We start from the raw sequence: 19,655 nt of genomic DNA, 5'->3' as shown, positions 1-19,655 counted from the left end.
TACAGATTTATAAAGACCAGCATTAAATTCCATCTACTGTAACGCCATGGAGAGACTATTTTTCATTTACTTTCCAAAGGACTACAGGCATTTATCATTTCCATAATATTGAGTACCTGATAATTTTGAAAGTTTTTTGAGGTAAAACTAGCACACAATAAACTGTACATATTTAAAGTGTATAATAAGATCAGTTTGGACTTATGTGCACATATGAGAAACTGATGGTTTTGACTTTTTCAGAATGTCATGTAGTTGGAATCATACAGTATATAGTCTTTCCATTTGTTTCTTTCACTTAGTAATAAGCATTTAAGTTTCCTCTATTTATTTTCATGACTTGCTGGCTCATTTCTTGTTAGCATTGAATAATATCCCATCATCTGGCTGTACCACAGCTTACGTATCCATTTACCTACTGAAGGATGTCTTGGTTGCCTCCAGTTTTTTGCAATTATGAACAAAGCACTACAAACATCTCTGCATGGGTTTTGGTGTAGATGTAAGTTTTCAATTCATTTGGGTAAATACCAAGGAGCATGACTGCTGGATTGTAGGGTAAGCAGCACCACTTTGCATTCTCGTCAGCAACGAATGACAGTTCCTATTGCTTCACATCTTCCACTAGGTACTTTTTTGATCTGATGTCTTCCTAAAAGTAGCTAATAGTTTCACTAGTGACCAAAATGTATCTCTTAAGAAGGGGGCATTTTGAGTCAAAGCTGAGAGCAACACATGGATCCTACATCTTGACATAAAATATTTTACTGTGATATTTTAAGTCTTTTCCAGGGCCATCTGCATACACATTTATAGAATACTGTGAACAGCAGGGGCCTTACCTGCACTGAGCAAGTGGCTGCAATAACCCCGTCGACAGGAGTTTCAGAGAAGGGATCAAATGTTCGATCGGGCCGTCTCATGAAATCTGGTTTGAGAAGGTACCTGGTGGGACAAAAGCATAGAAAGAGTTTATTAGTTGTGCTTACAAAGATTGTAATACCCTTGCTTCGGGACACTAAGTACTTCCTTTTCCCCATATCTAAATTAGGAGCTAGACTTTTAGGCAGATGATTCTAAGGACTGAAGAAACTATTCCTGTCCTAGGGATAATCCTAAAGAGAAGCAGGAAAGAAGGAATGATTTTTAGATTCCAGGCTCCTTGACATCTAGGACTTCCTGATACTATTACATTCTCTTGAACTTTTTTTGTCATGGAACTCTTTAGATATTTACTCTTATATGCACAAAATAAAACTCAAAGAACAACAATGAAAAACCAACTATATGAGCTATAGTTATTAAAATATGAGGAGTACATGATATTCTACTTCTCTGTGTTTTAATTACTACATTAAATTATGAGATATAATGCCAAGTTAATAAATACAATTTCAAAGTACCGAGATGCATAAAAATATTTTGTGAGATCTATACCAACAGTAATGAGATATGAAAATATTTGGTTTACATTTGGTGTCAGAGTCACAGGTACCATTAGTATTACTGTGAATTGTTGTCTATGTTCACAGTGAAAAGCACCACGCAATTTCAGTTAGAGGCAGGTGAACATAAAGATGTAATTACCTCCCCATTTCTGGGCAGCGCAATTAGGCAAGAAAATGAAATAAAAGTTACCTAGACGGAAAAAAGGAAGTAAAACAACTTCTATTCACAGATGACATGATCTTGCATATAGAATCTACTAAAGGAATCTACCTAAGGAATTGACTAAAAAATGATTAGAACCAGTAAATGAGTTCAGCAAGGCTGCGGGATACAAAATCAATATACAAAAATCAATTGTATTTCTACACACCAGCGATGAACAATCCAAAAATGAGTTAGGAAGATTCCATTTATAATAGCACCAAAAAAGAATTACTTAGGAATACATTTTAAGAAAATAAGTACATGTACTTTGAAAACTACAAAATACTGTTGAAAGATATAAAGAAGGCCTAAGTAAATGGGAAAACATCTTGTGTTCACGGACCATCAGACTTACTATGGCTAAGACGGCACTATTTCACCAGACTAATATACAGATTTGATCCCTATCCAGATCCCAACTGACTTCTTTAGAAATTAACAGGTGATCCTAAAATTAATATGGAAACTTAAGGACTCAGAATAGCCAAGGAACCTGGAACAAGAAAAACAAACTTGAAGGTCTCCTAATTCTCAAAACTTTCTACAAAGCAACAGTAATCAAGATAGTGTAGTACTGGCATAAGGATGCACATATAAATCAATGAGACAGAACTGGGAATCCAGAAATAAATTCATATATCTACGGTCAATTGGTTATTGACAAAGATGCTCACACTAGTCAACGGAGGAAGGAATATTCTTTTAAACAAATGTTGCTGGGACAACTCTAACCACCACATGCAAAACAATAAAATTGGCCCTTCTAACATCATGTACCAAAATTAATTCAAGGTGGATCAAAGACAAAAATATAAGAGCCAAAATGATAAAATCGTTAGAAGAAACATAGGGATAAATCTTTAGGACTTGGCAATGGATCTTAGATATAACACCAAAAAGCACCACCAACAACAATAAAATAATAATAAACTCAGCCTTATCATAAAAACTTTTGCTCTTCAAAGGACACTATCAAGACAGTGAATAAACAAGCCACAGAATGGGAGAAAAATTCACAAATCATATATTATCTGATAAGAGGTTTGTGTCTAGAAAATGTAAAGAATAACCCAGTTAAAAAATGGGCAAGTGATCTGCATACACATTTCTCCAAATAAGAGAAACAAATGGCCAAAAAGGAGATGAAAAGATGCTTAGTACCACTGATTATCAGAAAAATGCAAATCAAAACGATATGTCACTAAACACACACATTAGGATGGCTATAGTAAACGAGTCAGATAACAGTAAGTGTTGACAACGACATAGAAGTGTTGATCAGGACTGGAACCCTCCTACATTGTTGGTGGGAATGTAAAGTGACACAGTGCTTTTGGAAGACAGTCTGGCAGTTCCTCCAACAGTTAAATATAAAGTTGCCATATGACTCAGCAATTCCACTCTTAGTACACACCCAAGAAAAACAAAAACATACCTATACAAAAACTTCTTTGTGAATATTATAGGAGCATCATTCAGAAAAACCAAAAGATGGAAACAGTCCAAAAGTTCATCAGTAGATGAATGGATATACAATATGTGGTATATCCACACAATGGGAAATTATTCAACAATAAAAAGAAATAAAGTACTGATACCGGCTACAGCACAGATGAACCCTGAAAGCATGAGGCTAAGTGAAAGAAGTTGGTCACAAAACACCATGTATTATAAGAATCCATTTATATAAAATGTGCTGTAGAGACAAATGCAGAGACAGAGAGTCGATCGTGGTTGCTTAAGGCTGGGGATAGGGAGCAGGGGATATTGGGAGGTGATAGCTCAAGGGTATGAGTTTTCTTTTTGAGGTAAGGAAAATGTTTTGAAATTGACCTAACTACACAATGTCTGCCCCTCATGCCCTTTGGTTACAGTCACATAATCATACCGCAGCCAGATTCCATAACCACCCTGAACTAGTATCAGACAATGTCATCTCTCTAAAAAAAATTTTTTTTGTTAGAAAGGCCTATAGCTGAAGATAGAAAAATTCCATACTCAGACAAGCTGTAGACAAAGGGCAATAAAAGCACTTTCCCCAAAACAATGCATTTACTTTTAAGTGTAAAAGAATCATAATTAGAGGGATCAAATCTTTCCCATTCTTTAGGAGCATAACATTTACTAATTTTAACTCTAGATGATGTCAAATTTATTATCTTTTAAAATATAACCAAAAAGGATTCTGAGGTGTGACATTTCTCCTTAAAGAAAAATTCCAAGTCACATTTTATTTTTTGGCTTTGAGACAGCTGCCATTCATTGCTATCTTCTAAGTTTGAATAAATGTTAAAGAAAATAACCCCACATTCAACTTCGATGTTATCTTCAATAAAGAACCTCCAGGGGACAACACTGATTTTTAAATCAGGGATATAAAAAGTCTTCAGAATCATTCAAACATAAATGATGATTTTGAACTTTTACCTGTCCCCAAGGGAATGCAACCCAAAACCTTACTTTAAAAGCTCTCACTGCACAAAAAAGATACTGTTTTCTATATTCACAGAGATTTAGATTTGGGCCTTTTTTGTGGCTAGTGTTAGTCACTGGTAACTATGATGACACAGAAAAACCTGAAGACTCAGCTACAATATCACACGCACTACTTCAAGCGAAGCCCACTGGCTTCTGCAAAGTATCAGACGTTAGCTGATAATGGGAGCATTTGGATTCCAGTTGCATGGAATGAGGGATTCTTCCTCCTGAGAGATGTGTGGGCAATGGCTGTCAGGAGATTCAGTATTCCGCACTCCCTGCAGCCATTTCTGAAGGGACTCTTCTCACCAGAAACACAAAATTGGGGTATTGATGAATTCCTGCTGCCAAAAACATTCTTCTATGTTCCCTGCTCCCATATGTGCTTAGAAGGAAACTAATCTGTCAGACAATGAACTGATCCAAAATAAGAAATGCCAGGGGAAAAGGGCAAGAAACTGAAGTCTAATTCTCCAAAGCAGGCAGCCTTCAGTGTAATGTATATATACTTTAAAATAAAAGAGAGCATGTAGAAGTTTGACAGGCCACAAGGTAAGCCTTGGCTTGGGGCTGACACTGAGCCAGCTCGTCTTGAAGGAGTATTGATTCTGGGTCTGTGGTGGCCTGCTGATGCAGCAGAGATTGTCAGTCACTGCCAGGGACCCCCGGGCATCAATGGGACCTGTGTAGTTCCACAAGGCTCTGAACTCAGAAGGGTTTTGTGCTTAGTTTCATGCTCTGCAGCCACTGTCTGGAAATTCTTAATAATTTGTGAACAAGGAGGCCCTCATTTTCATTTTGCCCTGGGCCCCACAAACTAGGTAGCCGGTCCTGCCTGGTATTTTTTGGTATAGAAAATTAATTCATTCCAAGCATCCAGGTCTGTGTGATAGACAAGGGGATAGGCCAAAGCCAGTGACATTTGAAGGGATCCAAGGATTTTCTGTGGCCTTTTGTAGGGACTCAGAAGGCAAGAGAGGAAGAGAAGAAAGGCCTTCAGCTGGGTGGTTAGACAGGAGTCGTAAGAATCAGAAGATGGGGTCATAAGGAAGGACAACCTGTCTGAACACATCCGAGATAGCATCAACTGTTCAACACTCCATTATTTCCTTTACCAACAAGAAAGCAAAATGGTTGATTTTAACTATAAGATGTCATGGATTTCAAGACACAAGTTCCACAAAAAGTGTGCATCAGTGAATCATAAAACATCCTACTATTTTGATACCCATCATCCAATTTTTTTTGATTTTTTCATTGTTTAAAATTTACATCCAAACTAGTTAGCATAGAGTGCAACAATGATTTCAGGAGTAGATTCCTTAGTGCCCCTTACCCACTTAGCCCATCCCCCCTCCCACAACCCCTCCAGTAACCCTCAGTTTGTTCTCCATATTTATGAGTCTCTTCTGTTTTGTCCCCCTCCCTGTTTTTATATGATTTTTGTTTCCCTTCCCTTATGTTCATCTGTTTTGTTTCTTAAAGTCCTCACATGAGTGAAGTCATATGATTTTTGTCTTTCTCTGTTCCATCCATATAGTTGCAAATGGCAAGATTTCATTCTTTTTGATTGCTGAGTAATACTCCACTGCATATATATACCACATTTTCTTTATCCATTCATCCATCGATGGACATTTAGGCTCTTTCCATACTTTGGCTATTGTTGATAGTGCTGCTATAAACATGGGGGTGCATGTGTCCCTTCGAAACAACACACCCATATCCCTTGGATAAATACCTAGTAGTGTAATTGTTCGGTCATAGGGTAGTTCTATTTTTAGTTTTTTGAGGAACCTCCATACTGTTCTCCAGAGTGGCTGCACCAGCTTGCATTCCCACCACCAATGCAAAAGAGATCCTCTTTCTCTGCATCCTTGCCAACATCTGTTGTTGCCTGAGTTGTTAATGTTAGCCATTCTGACAGGTGTAAGGTGGTATCTCATTGTGGTTTTGATTTGTATTTCCCTGATGATGAGTGATGTTGAGCATTTTTTCATGTGTCTGTTCACCATCTGGATGTCTTCTTTGGAGAAGTGTCTATTCATGTCTTTTGCCCATTTCTTCACTGCATTTTTTTTTTTTGGGTGTTGAGTTTGATAAGTTCTTTACAGATTTTCGATACTAACCCTTTATCTGATACGTCATTTACAAATATCTTCTCCCATTCTGTCGGCTGCCTTTTAGTTTTGCTAATTGTTTCCTTCACTGTGCGGAAGCTTTTTATTTTGATGAGGTGCCAGGAGTTCAGTTTTTCTTTTGTTTCCCTTGCCTCTGGAGACATGTTGAGTAAGAAGTTGCTGTGGCCAAGATCAAAGAGGTTTTTGCCTGCTTTCTCCTCTACAGTTTTGATGGCTTCCTGTCTTACATTTAGGTCTTTCATCCATTTTGAGTTTATTTTTGTGGATGGTATAAGAAAGTGGTCCAGGTTCTCTTCTGCATGTCGCTGTCCAGTTTTCCCAGCACCACCTGCTGAAGAGATTGTCTTTATTTCATTGGATATTCTTTCCTGCTTTGTCAAAGATTAGTTGGCCATACGTTTGTGGGTCCATTTCTGGATTCTCTATTCTGTTCCATTGATCTGAGTGTCTCTTCTTATGCCAGTACCATACTGCCTTGATGATTACAGCTTTGTAGTATAGCTTGAAGTCTGGGATTGTGATGCCTACTGGTTTGGTTTTCTTTTCCAAGATTGCTTTGGCTATTCGGGGTCTTTTCTGGTTCCATACAAATTTTAGGATTATTTGTTCTAATTCTGTGAAGAATGTTGGTGTTACTTTGATAGGGATTGCATGGAATATGTAGATTGTTTTGGGTAGTATTGACATTTTAGCAATATTTGTTCTTCCTATCCAGGAGCATGGAATCTTTTTCCATTTTTTTTTGTCCTCCTCAATTTCTTTCATAAGCTTTCTATAGTTTTCAGTATATAGATTTTTCACCTCCTTGGTTAGATTTATTCCTAGGTATTTTATGTTTTTTTGTGCAACTGTAAATGGGATTGATTCCTTGATTTCTCTTTCTGTAGCTTCATTGTTGGTGTATAGGAATGCAACCAATTTCTGTGCATTGATTTTATATCCTGCAACTTTGCTGAATTCATGAATCAATTCTAGCAGTTTTTTGGTGGAATCTTTTGGGTTTTCCACATAGCATATCATTTCATCTGCGAAGATTGAAAGTTTGACCTCATCCTGGCCGATTTGGATGCCTTTTATTTCTTTGTGTTGTCTGATTGCAGAGGCTAAGACTTCCAATACCATGTTGAATAACAGTGGTGAGAGTGGACATCCCTGTCGTGTTCCTGACCTTAGGGGGAAAGCTCTTAGTTTTTCCCCATTGAGGATGATATTAGCATTGGGTTTTTCATATATGGCTTTTATGATCTTGAGGTATGATCTTTCTATCCCTACTTTGCTGAGGGTTTTTATCAAGAAAAGATGCTGTATTTTGTCAAATGCTTTCTCTGCATCTATTGAGAGGATCATATGGTTCTTGCCCTTTCTTTTATTGATGTGATGAATCATGTTAACTGTTTTGCAGATATTGAACCAGCCCTGCATCCCAGGTATAAACTCTGCTTGATTGTAGTGGATAATTTTTTTAATGCATTGTTGGATCCGGTTGGCTAATATCTTGTTGAGGATTTCTGCATCCATGTTCATCAGGAAAATTGGTCTATAGTTCTCCTTTTTAGTGGGGTCTGTCTGGTTTTGGAATCAAGGTAATGCTGGCTTCATAGAAAAGAGTTTGGAAGTTTTCCTTCTGTTTCTACTTTTTGGAACAGCTTCAAGAGAATAGGTATTAACTCTTAAATGTCTGGTAGAATTCCCCTGGAAAGCCATCTGGCCCTGGACTCTTGTTCTTTGGCAGATTTTTGATTACTAATTCGATTTCCTTACTGGTTATGGGTCTGTTCAAATTTTCTATTTCTTCCTATTTCAGTTTTCGTAGTGTATATGTTTCTAGGAATTTGTCCATTTCTCCCAGATTACCCATTTTATTGGCATATAATTGCTCATGATATTCTCTTATTGTTTTTATTTCTGTTGTGTTGGTTGTGATCTATCCTCTTTCATTCTTGATTTTATTTATTTAGGCCCTTTTCTTTTTCTTTTTGATCAAACTGGTTAGTGGTTTATCAATTTTGTTAATTCTTTCAAAGAACCAGCTTCTGGTTTCGTTGATCTGTTTTTGTTTTTGTTTTTGGTTTTGATGGCATTAATTTCTGCTCTAATCCTTATTATTTCCTGTCTTCTGCTGGTTTGGGGTTTTATTTGCTGTTCTTTTTCCAGCTCCTGATGGCGTAAGGTTAGGTTGTGTATCTGAGATCTTTCTTCTTCTTTAGGAAGGCCTGGATTGCTATATACTTTCCTCTTATGACCAACTTTGCTGTGTCTCAGAGGTTTTGGATTGTGGTGTTATCATTTTCATTGACTTCCATATACTTTTTAATTTCCTCTTTAACTGCTTGGTTAGCCCATTCATTCTTTAGTAGGATGTTCTTCAGTCTCCAAGTATTTGTTACCTTTCCAAATTTTTTCTTGTGGTTGATTTCCAGTTTCATAGCATTGTGGTCTGAAAATATGCACAGTATGATCTCGATCTTTTTGTACTTACTAGGGCTGATTTGTGTCCCAGTATATGGTCTATTTTGGAGAATGTTCCATGTGCACTGGAGAAGAATGTATATTCTGTTGCTTTAGGATGAAATGTTCTGAATGCATCTGTTAAGCCCATCTGGTCCAGTGTGTCATTCAAAGCCATTGTTTCCTTGATTTTTTGATTTTTTGATTAGATGATCTGTCCATTGCTGTGAGTGGGGTGAAGTCTCCTACTATTATGGTATTACTATCGATGAGTTTATGTTTGTGATTAATTGATTTATATATTTGGGTGTTGCCACATTTGGCACATTAATGTTTACAACTGTTAGGTCTTCTTGGTGGACAGACCCCTTAATTATGATAAAATGCCCTTCTGCATCTCTTGATACAGTCTTTATTTTAAAGTCTAGATTGTCTGATATAAGTATGGCTACTCCGGCTTTCTTTTGTTGACCATTAGCATGATCGATGGTTCTCCATCCCCTTATTTTCAATCTGAAGGTGTCTTTAGGTCTAAAGTGGGTCTCTTGTAAACAGCATATAGATGGGTCTTGTTTTCTTATCCATTCTATTACCCTATGTCTTTTGATTGGAGCATTGAATCCATTGACGCTTAGAGTGAATACTGAAAGATATGAATTTATTACCATTATGATGCTTGTAGAGTTGGAGTTTCTGGTGGTGTTCTCTGGTCCTTTCTAATCTTTGTTGCTTTTGGTATTTATATATGTGTATATACACACAAATATATATATATATATATTTTTTTTTTTTTTTTTTTTTTTTTTTTTCATCTTTTCTCCCCTCAGAGAGTCCCCCTTAAAATTTCTTGCAGGGTTGGTTTAGTGGTCACAAACTCCTTTTTGTTTGTCTGGAAAACTTTTTATCTCTCCTTCTATTTTGAATTCTATCTTGCTGGATAAAGAATTCTTGGCTGCATATTTTTCTGATTCAGCACACTGAATATATCCTACCACTCCCTTCTGGCCTGTGAAGTTTCTGTGGATAGGTCTGCTGCAAACCTTATCTGTCTTCCCTTGTAGGTTAGGGACTTTTTTTTCCTTGCTGCTTTCATGATTCTCTCCTTACCTGAGTATTTCATGAATTTGACTATGATAGGCCTTGTTGATGGTCAGTTTTTGTTGAATCTAATGGGGGGGGGGTCCTCTGTGCTTCCTGGATTTTGATGCCTGTGCCTTCCCCCAGGTTACGAAAATTTTCCGCTATGATTTGCTCACATAACCCTTCTACCCCTATTTCTCTCTCTTCCTCTTCTGGGACCTCTATGATTCTGATGTTATTCCTTTTTAATGAGTCACTGATTTCTCTAATTCTTAAATCGTGCTCTTTTGCTCTTAAATCTCCCTCTTTTTTTCTGCTTCATTGTTCTCTATAAGTTTGTCCTCTACATCACTGATTCTCTGTTCTGCCTCACCCATCCTTGCTGCCACTGCATCCATCCGTGATTGCAGCTCAGTTATAGCATTTTTAATTTTATTGTATTTTTTACTTCTTTTATCTCTGTAGAAAGGGATTTTAATCTATTTTCAACTCCAGCTGGTATTCTTATTATTGTGATTCTAAATTCTGGTTCAGACATCTTGCTTGTATTTGTGTTGGTTAAATCCCTGGCTGTCATTTCTTTGTGCTCTTTCTTTTGGGGTGATTTCCTTCATTTTGTCATTTTGAAGGGAGAAAAGGAATTAATGAGGTAGAAAAATTGAAATTAAAAAAAATTAAAATTAAAAAAATATTAAAATTAAAAGTTAAACACACACACACGCAAATGGAACAGATGATGCTAGACCCTAGGTGTGTTTTGGTCTGGGTGTTGAAAGTGGTTTGACAGATTAGAGAAAAAAAAGTGAGGGGGGGGGGGGAAGGAAATCATTTGAGAATGTGAAAAAATGAATACACTAAGGTAGACTAAAATGAGATGATGGGGGTAAAATAGAACTTAAAAAATATACACAAAAGTAAAGGATATAGTAGAAAAAATTAAAGTATTTTTAATAAAAATTAAAAATAAATGATTTTTTTTCTGTATTTAAGAAAAAAGAAATGAAAAAGAGAAAAAAGATAAAAAAAGGAAATCATTTGAAAATTTGAAGAATTACACTGTAGTTGACTAAAATAAAATGATGGAAGTAAAATAGAATTTGAAAAAATTTACATAAAAGCAAAAAATATAGTAAAAAAATTAAATAAAAATATTTTAAATATATATTGAAAGTAAAAGTGAAGTTTTTCTGTTTCTGCATTCAAGAAAAAGAAAAGAAATGAAAAGAGAAAACAAGAAAAAAAAGGAAATTGTTTGAAAATTTGAAAAGGTTAATACACTGAAGTAGACTAAAATAAAATGATGGAAATAAAATAGAATTTGAAAAAATTTACACAAAAGTAAAAAATATAGTTTTAATAGGTCAACTTACAAGATATCAGAAAGCTTATTGTATGTAAGTTTGGCTTAAACTCATCTTTCATGAATAGTTGAGATAAAAGCCTTATGTAGTTCCCTATTAGGGTTATTGGAAATTGCTAACCACCCTATCTCACTTCTGTGACCTCGCCTGCTTGCTAAATAGATAACTTAGGATGCAAAACGCTCCCCCACCCCGTCTACTGATCTGGCCTAGGCAAGACCAACATGTAAAAAGTCACATACTCCCTGCCCTACGGCATCTCAGGTGTCTAACTATGATTGGTCATTTTAAAACCTCTTAGGACAAGATCTTTAAATTGATAGGTTCCCGCCCAAACTGATATCTGTGTGTCACAATATAATTGGCTACCATGAAATGCTGTAAATTGTAATTGGTTAACCAAATAATGATGTATTCTGACTTGCTAAAATCCATATAAGCCCACTGCTGCCTTTGTTCGGGGTCATTCTCTGCACTTTTCTCCTTAAGATCGGGAGATCAGGTTTGGCCCAGCTGTGAATAAAATCTTGTCTTGCTTCTACTTGGCGTCTGGTGGTTTTTTTCGACAGCACCCTCCCTGTTTCATAGTAATAAAAATTAAAGAAAAATATTTTCAATAAAAATTGAAAATAAAAATGAATTTTTTCTCCTTCTGAATTTTGTGGTTCAGGTTGTGCAGATTGTTGTGTTAATCCTCCAATCAGTTTTCTAGGTGTGTAGGATGGTTTAGTGTTGGTCTGGCTGTATTTCATGGACGCGAGATACACAAAAACTTCCACAGTGTTCCGCCATCTTGGCTCCTCCGCTTCTTATTTTCAAGGAGCTTCTGCTCAGAGAACGAGTGATACAGTTTGTATGGGAAGAAACATTTGCACTGTAAAAGCCACAGGAGTTGTTTTGATTTTGCAGAGACCAGGGGCAGGTGCACCAGTCAGAGTTGTCTCTCAGGTTTTAGATCACAATCTCCCGGTCATCTCTCCCAGGTGGTTAAAGGACCGTGGTGGTGACTGTGCTGGCATGGATGCCACCTCGAAGAGCTCTGACTCTGCCTGGCTGACCCCATCATCCAATTTTCTGCGAAAGCCTGCAGGCTTGAGAAATTAATTTGCTCTATTTTGTTTTATTAGGAATTACAGAAATGCCTCCCATGTCTACACCTTTAAAAATGAGTCTGTTATACACTACTGCTCACTTTCCTACTAAAAATCACACTTACTGAGCCCAATGGCATGGCTTCCCAAAACATCAGCCCACAGAGCAGACAGGGATCCCGAGACAGGCTCCCAATGTTTTGTTAATGTTGATAGATTCAGAAATTATACATGTTTGCTTCCATGCCAATGTTCTATATAAAACAGCTACTGTTTGCTACCATAAGTCTAAAAAGGTACCAAAAGCCTCTTTACAGAAACCCAACCCTCAGCCAACCCAACAAGGAGGTTTTAAAAAGACCCTGCGGGGGTGGGGGGGGGGATGGGGGGGTGGGAGAATTACAGGGGAAATGTAGTCAAAGTCAGAGTGCCTTTGATGCCCTCGCTTCGTGGAAATGCACCCTGTGTGGCCAGCCCTGTGTCTACCAGCCATGACGATTCCATCATGGAGGAGCAGAGAAACACACAACTGAGAAAGATTTTTTCCCTTTTTCCTGTGGGCGACAATCTTTGCCTCCAGGTTGAGTGTAGGGAAAAGGGAAAGGTTGGGGGTGGTGACATGTGACTGATCATTATCATCAATGCCTCTTCAAGTTGGGCTGTCTTGCTGAAGGATCCTAATTTTCTAGCCCCTCTGGTGGGACTTTGGCTTTTGGTCACATCATCTCAGACACTTCATCACAGAATTCGGGCTATGGGAGCACTGTCCTTGTTTGTGAATGCACTTTAAAATCAACAATGGTGCATAAAAACAAGACACAGATCATAACCACGGTGAAACAGAAACTCCTGTAAAGAAATGGAGGTTAACTATACAACTCCTGTTGGGACCTCTTTATCTGGAAACAATTCCCCTCCTTAAGTACTAGCCCTGGGACAGCTGAGGCAAAAGGGGAAAACTTTAGTGTTACTAGGCCCCAGGGAAGGTTCCAAGGAGGGAGCCCCACCAGGGCTGACTGAGGTATGGTGTGAACCACAAGGGCTGTAGATGCCTCCCCGGACTCTGTAAAGGCCCGATTTGGACACAGCTCTTATTTACTCTTTTCTGGCCTCAGTTTTGTGATCAGCCATAAGGTCTTAAGCTTTTCTTAAGCCTCCCTTTGCACAGAAACTTGCAGTTCACGAAGTACATTCATACACACTCCCATTCATCCTTACCAAGCTGCTGCAACAAACCCGGCGAGGTAGGTATTACTGTCTTTATTTTATGGAGCAGAAAATCGAGGCCCAGAGTTTCACACACCTGCCAGGGCAATGCAACTAGCATGCCCAGGAGCTGGGGCTCAAAGCTGGGCTTTAGACTTGAGCTTTAACCACCAGGCCGCACCTGTCCCTTGCAGCCTCACTGCCTCAGCCTGCCACTGGGGGTCCATCCATCAATTTATCTGCACAATCTCCTGGTTATGAACATTTTGCATTAAAGCAACAAAACAGCTTTAAAAAACTCTGGAATGCGTATTTAGTGGTTTTCTTTTGAACTACATAGTTTCTATTTCCTTTTATCATTGACCTAGAACGTACTAGTCCAAGGTGTACAATTTTAATTTCTTTCAAAGCACACAGCAGAGGAAAATATAATGTATTTCCCAGATACATGTGTCCCAGGTGATTTGGAGAATAGGACCATCACTCAGGGGCGTAGGTACGCTGGCAGAGAGCCATCTGGTAAGCAGGAAGAGGTGTGAGTGTGCACTTCGAACCCACAACTGCTGAAAAATTTTATCTTGACTGGCTGTTTTTTTGTGATAAAAATGAGGTATTCAACCAGGGAGGGCAAGAACTTCCTGCCAGGAGTATTATGGATGGGGTGGTACCTTGCTGGATTAATTTAGAGGCTCTGGGACAGATGCATGGAGGGAAAAAAACCGGCGACACGGGTGTTTTTTTCATCTCTACAGAATTTAACTTCACATTTTCATTTAACCTTTCAGTGTTTCAGTGGAATTAACATTTCCTATTTCACTCTGTGGTTCGCATATTTTAAAGAATGCCAGTGAAGTAAACTAGACAATATATGTAGCATGATTTTTTTGACAACTGCTATTTACAAGACATGCAAAAGGATCAAGATAGGACAAAGCTTTCTGCCTAGGTGTGTTAAATTCATATTGACACCCATGACTTCATTACATACTAAATCACCTTCATTCCTCTATGGGTCCTAGGCAAAATACATATAGCTAATATTCATATTTCCAGGTAATGTCCAAGTGAGCAGGGATCATTATCTGTCATAGCTGTAAAAACCTCCACTATTGACCTCAAAAGTGAGAGAATTAAATTCTAGAGTGTGTATGATAAACCACTTAACTTATGGTTCAATTTTTTTTTTCCAAAAACTTTTTGCAAATCTGCTTAGTAAGTTGGGTAGATGAAGCATGTATAGTTGCAAATAGAATCTATTTAGGGATTTCATTTGTATCTATCCCATCCCACAAACCCAGCTTAAATTGAGCAGCCCCTAGTTAAAAATGACACAGTTTCATCATAGCTATAGTATAGAGTTCAGGAACATGGTGACAGCAGTTTAAATCACATTACTCACCCACATGATCCATTATACTCAAATTTTCCCTGATTCAATTGCATCGCTAAATCTGTCAAGAGACAAAAATAATTTAGCATCTCATCTCGTGGACAAAGAAGATCACGCTGGGTGATTTTAAACAATGGAAATCAGATACTGATCCTAGGCCGAAATGTCCTTTTTAATGTGGCAAGGTACTTTTGGGTCTGTTTAGAGCACACAACTCTCTTCCATGTTGAAATCATCTCGTGTTTAAGTTAAACATCAAATGTGTTTTCACAAAGATCATGGTACAACTGCTTTAAAAATTGGATTCAATATATGAGTCAGATTCAATATAATAGATTCTATATGTATTCAATATATTGGATTCAATATACGAGTCAGTTCCATGAGTGTTGAAAGTACAGATGTCCAATTTGATATAGCTGGGGAGAATGTGCCTCATGATCACACAGGAAAGGTATGCTGGAGATATCCAGTAGGGTCACAGGAGTACAAAATTTGGTTAAAAACAATAAAAAAAAAAATAGATAGCATCATGTAAAAATTGGTGGCTTGTTCCTACTTTCAGATTTAGGGAGAATTCTTCCAGTGGGGCCTATGCTGGCAGGGCATGGCTTATGATTTTTCTCTTGCAAGTAGATACAATCTTTTCTTTTTTCATTAGAAAAGAAAAGTAATAAGCTGATGGATATTTTTTTTTCTTTTTCAACATGTTGTGGTTAATCCTAACATTATAAAATAAAACCTAAGGTGACCTAGTGAATCAACTGGTTTAGGATCTAGGATCATTTAACCCATATAATGGACTGACTCACTAAAACTGAAAATACAACTTGACCTCCCCCCTCCTTTTTTTTAAAAGTAGAATCATCTGTACCCTTTTGTCTCTGCTATAAACACTATGGGATTATACTGGTACCTGGTCATAGTTTAACATAGCAAGGACTGATAGGGATGCTGTACAGACATTTAACTCCATTTAACCCCCACTGAGGAGAAGGAAATACAGTCAGGCCACACTTATGGCAAAGGGATGAAAGTCAAAAGACCCTTCAATCAGTCCAGATAATAGGGAACAAGGAGGATAGAAATTCTCAAAGTATGGGGGTGCCTGGGTGGCCCAGTCTATTGAGCATCTGACTCTCGATTTCAGCTCAGGTAATAATCTCATGGTTTGTAATATTGAGCCTCCTGTTGGGCTCTGCACTGACAGCATGAAACCTGCTTGGGATTCTCTCTCTCTCCCTCTTTCTCTCTGCCCCTCCCCTACTCACACTTATGCTCACGTGTGCCCTCTCTCAAAATAAACATTAAAAAAAAAAAAAAGTCCTCAAAGTATGGTAGATGGACTAGAAAAGGAAAATACTCCCAAATCAGGAAACATGGGAGGCATCTCCTTATATAGCAAAGGACTGAACAAGAAAAGGTTTTTATTTTGCTTTGTTTTACCAATTTTAAGGACCACACTATGGAATTAACCACAGCACGTGAATCGGTTTTGTGGCCTATTTCTTACCTCTTTTAGGTAGATAACTAGAGTCCAGTGTTTCTCTACCTCTAATCTTAAAATTGTGATCCTAGGCTCTGAAGCAAACTCCAAAAAGTTTTTAAAAATTGTTTATGCATTTAAAAAATTGACTCCTCTCCTTCTGGATGGGAAGAAGATCATATATTGGAAACTTGCCTTTGGGTATACTTTGGAAGATTAAGTTATAGATTAGTACCTCTGCGAATATATGAATCTTTACACACTGTTTTAATTGGAGTCCACGCTAGAATATTTTTCTGTACTTTTATGGTGAGGTGCCACTGTGTTGATATCTGAATGTTAACAGTGGGAAGGGTACTTTCCAAGGGAGAAATGAGTCACCGTTACTGTATAGAGAGACTCAAATTTTTCCCATTTAATTTGGCCTTTGAAAATGAAGATAAGTTTGATCCAAAAACTAGAAAAATTAGAAATATTCTGGAAAAGGGGACAATGTTTGGCAGATTGGTTGTGGTATTTATGAAGAGAAATTCAATTTAAACCAAAATATTTTGCTTTCTACCCTTTTTATGGCTCTATTTTGGGTTTTTCATATCTCACCATTACATAAATCCAACATCACATTGTTTTGCCATATGTCTGCTTCCTTTAAAAAAATGCCCACGGCCAACTGATAGCAACTGTTGGCACCATCCTGTCAAAATGTTCTCCTGGAATTCGAGGTCACTGGACATCAGTTCCTACCTGGGGTCTGATAGTTGAGCGAAACCATCTGGCAGCCAGCGTTCCAGAAAATCTGAGGCATGTAATTACTGGAATCGACCCGGCCTCCCTTGGGGTAAATGCGGCTCATTTGCCGTTTGTTGTAACTGTGTAACTTATTAAGGAATGGAAAAAAAAAGAGTATTCCAGAAGCAATAAATAAACAAAGACCTAAAACAACAATGGTCTAGACCAACGATAACAAAATGTAGATAACAGCAAATTTCACATTTGTAAGTGGTGCTTAGGAGAAAGACCATAGTCCACTGTGTAGACTATAAAAACATTTCACATTTGGACAGATTTTCACAGTTGCAGAGGTCTTTCACACATATTATTTTATTAGCTCTACAACCACAATTATCTATTAGGCATTTATCTGCTTTAGAGACTACTGCCAAACCCAAAGCACAGCAGCCGTTCGTTCTATTCACTACATAAGGATACTTCACAAATTCAATCGCGTGTGTCTTCAAGTAGCCTAGACCAACGGACTCATTAAAAGAAGACATGTTATAATGAATATTGCGCTCTGTAAAGAAAAACAAAGACGCACTCAGTGATGGTCCCATCCAACCTCACGGAAAGACAAGCAATAAATGTAATTACATCCCAAATCACAAGGCTTTGGAGGCAGATGTTCCATTACTGTATCTGCAGCTCCTACTTTCATTAATGGCCTGTGGATAGACACAGCTGACTTAAATAGTGATGGATTAAATTTGGCATCATTAAACAAATTATGTGTACGTGTCCTCCACAGCCACCCCTGAAATATTTATATTGGATGGCAATGGTGGCTTCTCCAGACCACAAATGATTATGAAAGTTTAAAAATATACATTTTTGGAGGTCAGGTTTTTGATTAAGAGAGATCTTATGAAAATACATTTAATGCAAAAAGCAATACTAAGCTCTACTAATGCTAACCAATCCACAGTATCTCAGAGCCACCTTGTGGATGATGTAGGGAATGACAAGGCAATGCCACTGCGTGCTAAACACGTGGGTAAGAGCATGGTCTGTGACACAAAAATAAGGTAGAACAGCCCCTATACCCAGAAAAGAAAATGGTGACAAGTCAGATCACAGCTCATCAGCATAGTAAAAGCAGACAACTAAGGCAAGAGAATTTAACCTTTGGGGTTACCTTCAGCCACATGGAAACCTTGAAATTTTACGGGCTGTGCATAGTTGATCATTGTAGACAAATATGGATGGATATTAGTGGTAGCACCTACATATTTATAAGATGCCATCCATGCCTGTTCATCTTCTACAGTAACCAGGCCCTATAAGCACAAGGAAAGGAATATGCACATTGAGGACTTCAGTGGGACAGATGCATGCTACAGACATCCTCACTAAAGATGATCTGCACACACCAATTGAAAGATAAAGACCTTTTCTTCCTCAGCTTTGCTAAAGGATCATTATAAAAGTTCATGTGCAGGGGCACTTGGCTGGCTCAGTCAGTAGAGCATGTTACTCTTGATCTCAGGGTTGTGAGCTTGAGCCCCATGTTGGGGTGGAGCCCACTTAAAAAAACAAGTTCATGTCTATCATAATCCCTAATAACATAAAAGGAGATCATAATAAAATATAAGGCTTATCTTACATTTTTTTAAGATTTCAAAACTACTTTAAAATATTCAAGAATGTATACTGAGGATCACAACAATCTATGAAATATATATGGCATATATTATCATTTCTCATTTCACAAATTGTGACAAAGTGGAAAAACAACTTCAGTGTGTATCAGAATCCCTGGAGGGCTTGTTAAAACATAAAGTCCTAGACCTCATCCTCAGAGTTTACAATGAAGTGACTGTGGGGTGAGGCCCAGTATTTCCATTTTAACAGCATTTTTAAGTGCTAATGATGTGGCTGGTCTGGGGACCACACTTTGCTTAACAATGGTCTAGAATTGAAGCCACATACGTAAGTAGTTTACAGTATCTTTTTAAAGAGGTTATTCTGAAAATAATCTGATAACCCACTACATAGGACATGTCAACACTGCATCATTTTACAGAGAGGAAACAAGAAAAATTACTTTGATTTATTTCTTGGTAAGTCAGAACAGAAAAAAACATCAAAAAATAATGCAAATGATCAACATTTTGTTGAGAACTTTGAAAACCTAAATTTCCTGCAGAGACTGATACAGGAGGACGAACCAAACCGCTCAGTTATGTGAATCCGTTCATTAGTTAAATGCTCAGATTTTATCTGATGACTTAATAACCTGAGCATTCTAAATCATCAAACTGATTTCACCAATAAAAACCTGAGATAAATAATCAAATAATATAACTCGTTTTTATTTTTAGCCATTTATTTATATGTCTTGTCCACTCAAATAAGAGCAGAGACCATGTCTGATTCCTTTCTTGGGTGTTTAATGATAATAAGTAACACCAGGACAACACGTTGGGCACTGGGCTGAATTCCTGCACACACAACTTCATTACTGCCAGTAATCATGTGGAATAAAAATTAGAGTCCCACCCATTGAGCATGTGAGAACACTAGGGCCTTGAGGATTAAAATAAT

The 19,655-nt window shown here is 37.6% G+C and overlaps 1 protein-coding gene across 6 annotated transcripts in view; it reads right to left on the bottom strand.

Annotated features, from left to right (window-relative positions):
• Positions 1-19,655, bottom strand: part of PLCB4 (phospholipase C beta 4) — a 424,450-nt gene that overhangs the window by 52,530 nt on the left and 352,265 nt on the right. For all 6 annotated transcript variants that reach the window (XM_030310086.1, XM_030310087.1, XM_030310089.1 and 3 more), the window contains 5 exons: positions 18,247-18,388; positions 17,544-17,628; positions 17,079-17,203; positions 14,858-14,909; positions 843-945 (listed from right to left, as the gene is read on the bottom strand). In XM_030310086.1, coding sequence (XP_030165946.1) covers positions 843-945; positions 14,858-14,909; positions 17,079-17,203; positions 17,544-17,628; positions 18,247-18,388 — 507 coding nt within the window. The remainder of the gene's footprint in view (positions 1-842; positions 946-14,857; positions 14,910-17,078; positions 17,204-17,543; positions 17,629-18,246; positions 18,389-19,655) is intronic.

Source organism: Lynx canadensis, chromosome A3 (assembly GCF_007474595.2).
Source record: "Lynx canadensis isolate LIC74 chromosome A3, mLynCan4.pri.v2, whole genome shotgun sequence".
Classification (NCBI taxonomy): domain Eukaryota; kingdom Metazoa; phylum Chordata; class Mammalia; order Carnivora; family Felidae; genus Lynx; species Lynx canadensis.
Note: the sequence above shows the minus strand (reverse complement) of the source record. Positions and strands in the feature narration are given on the sequence as shown.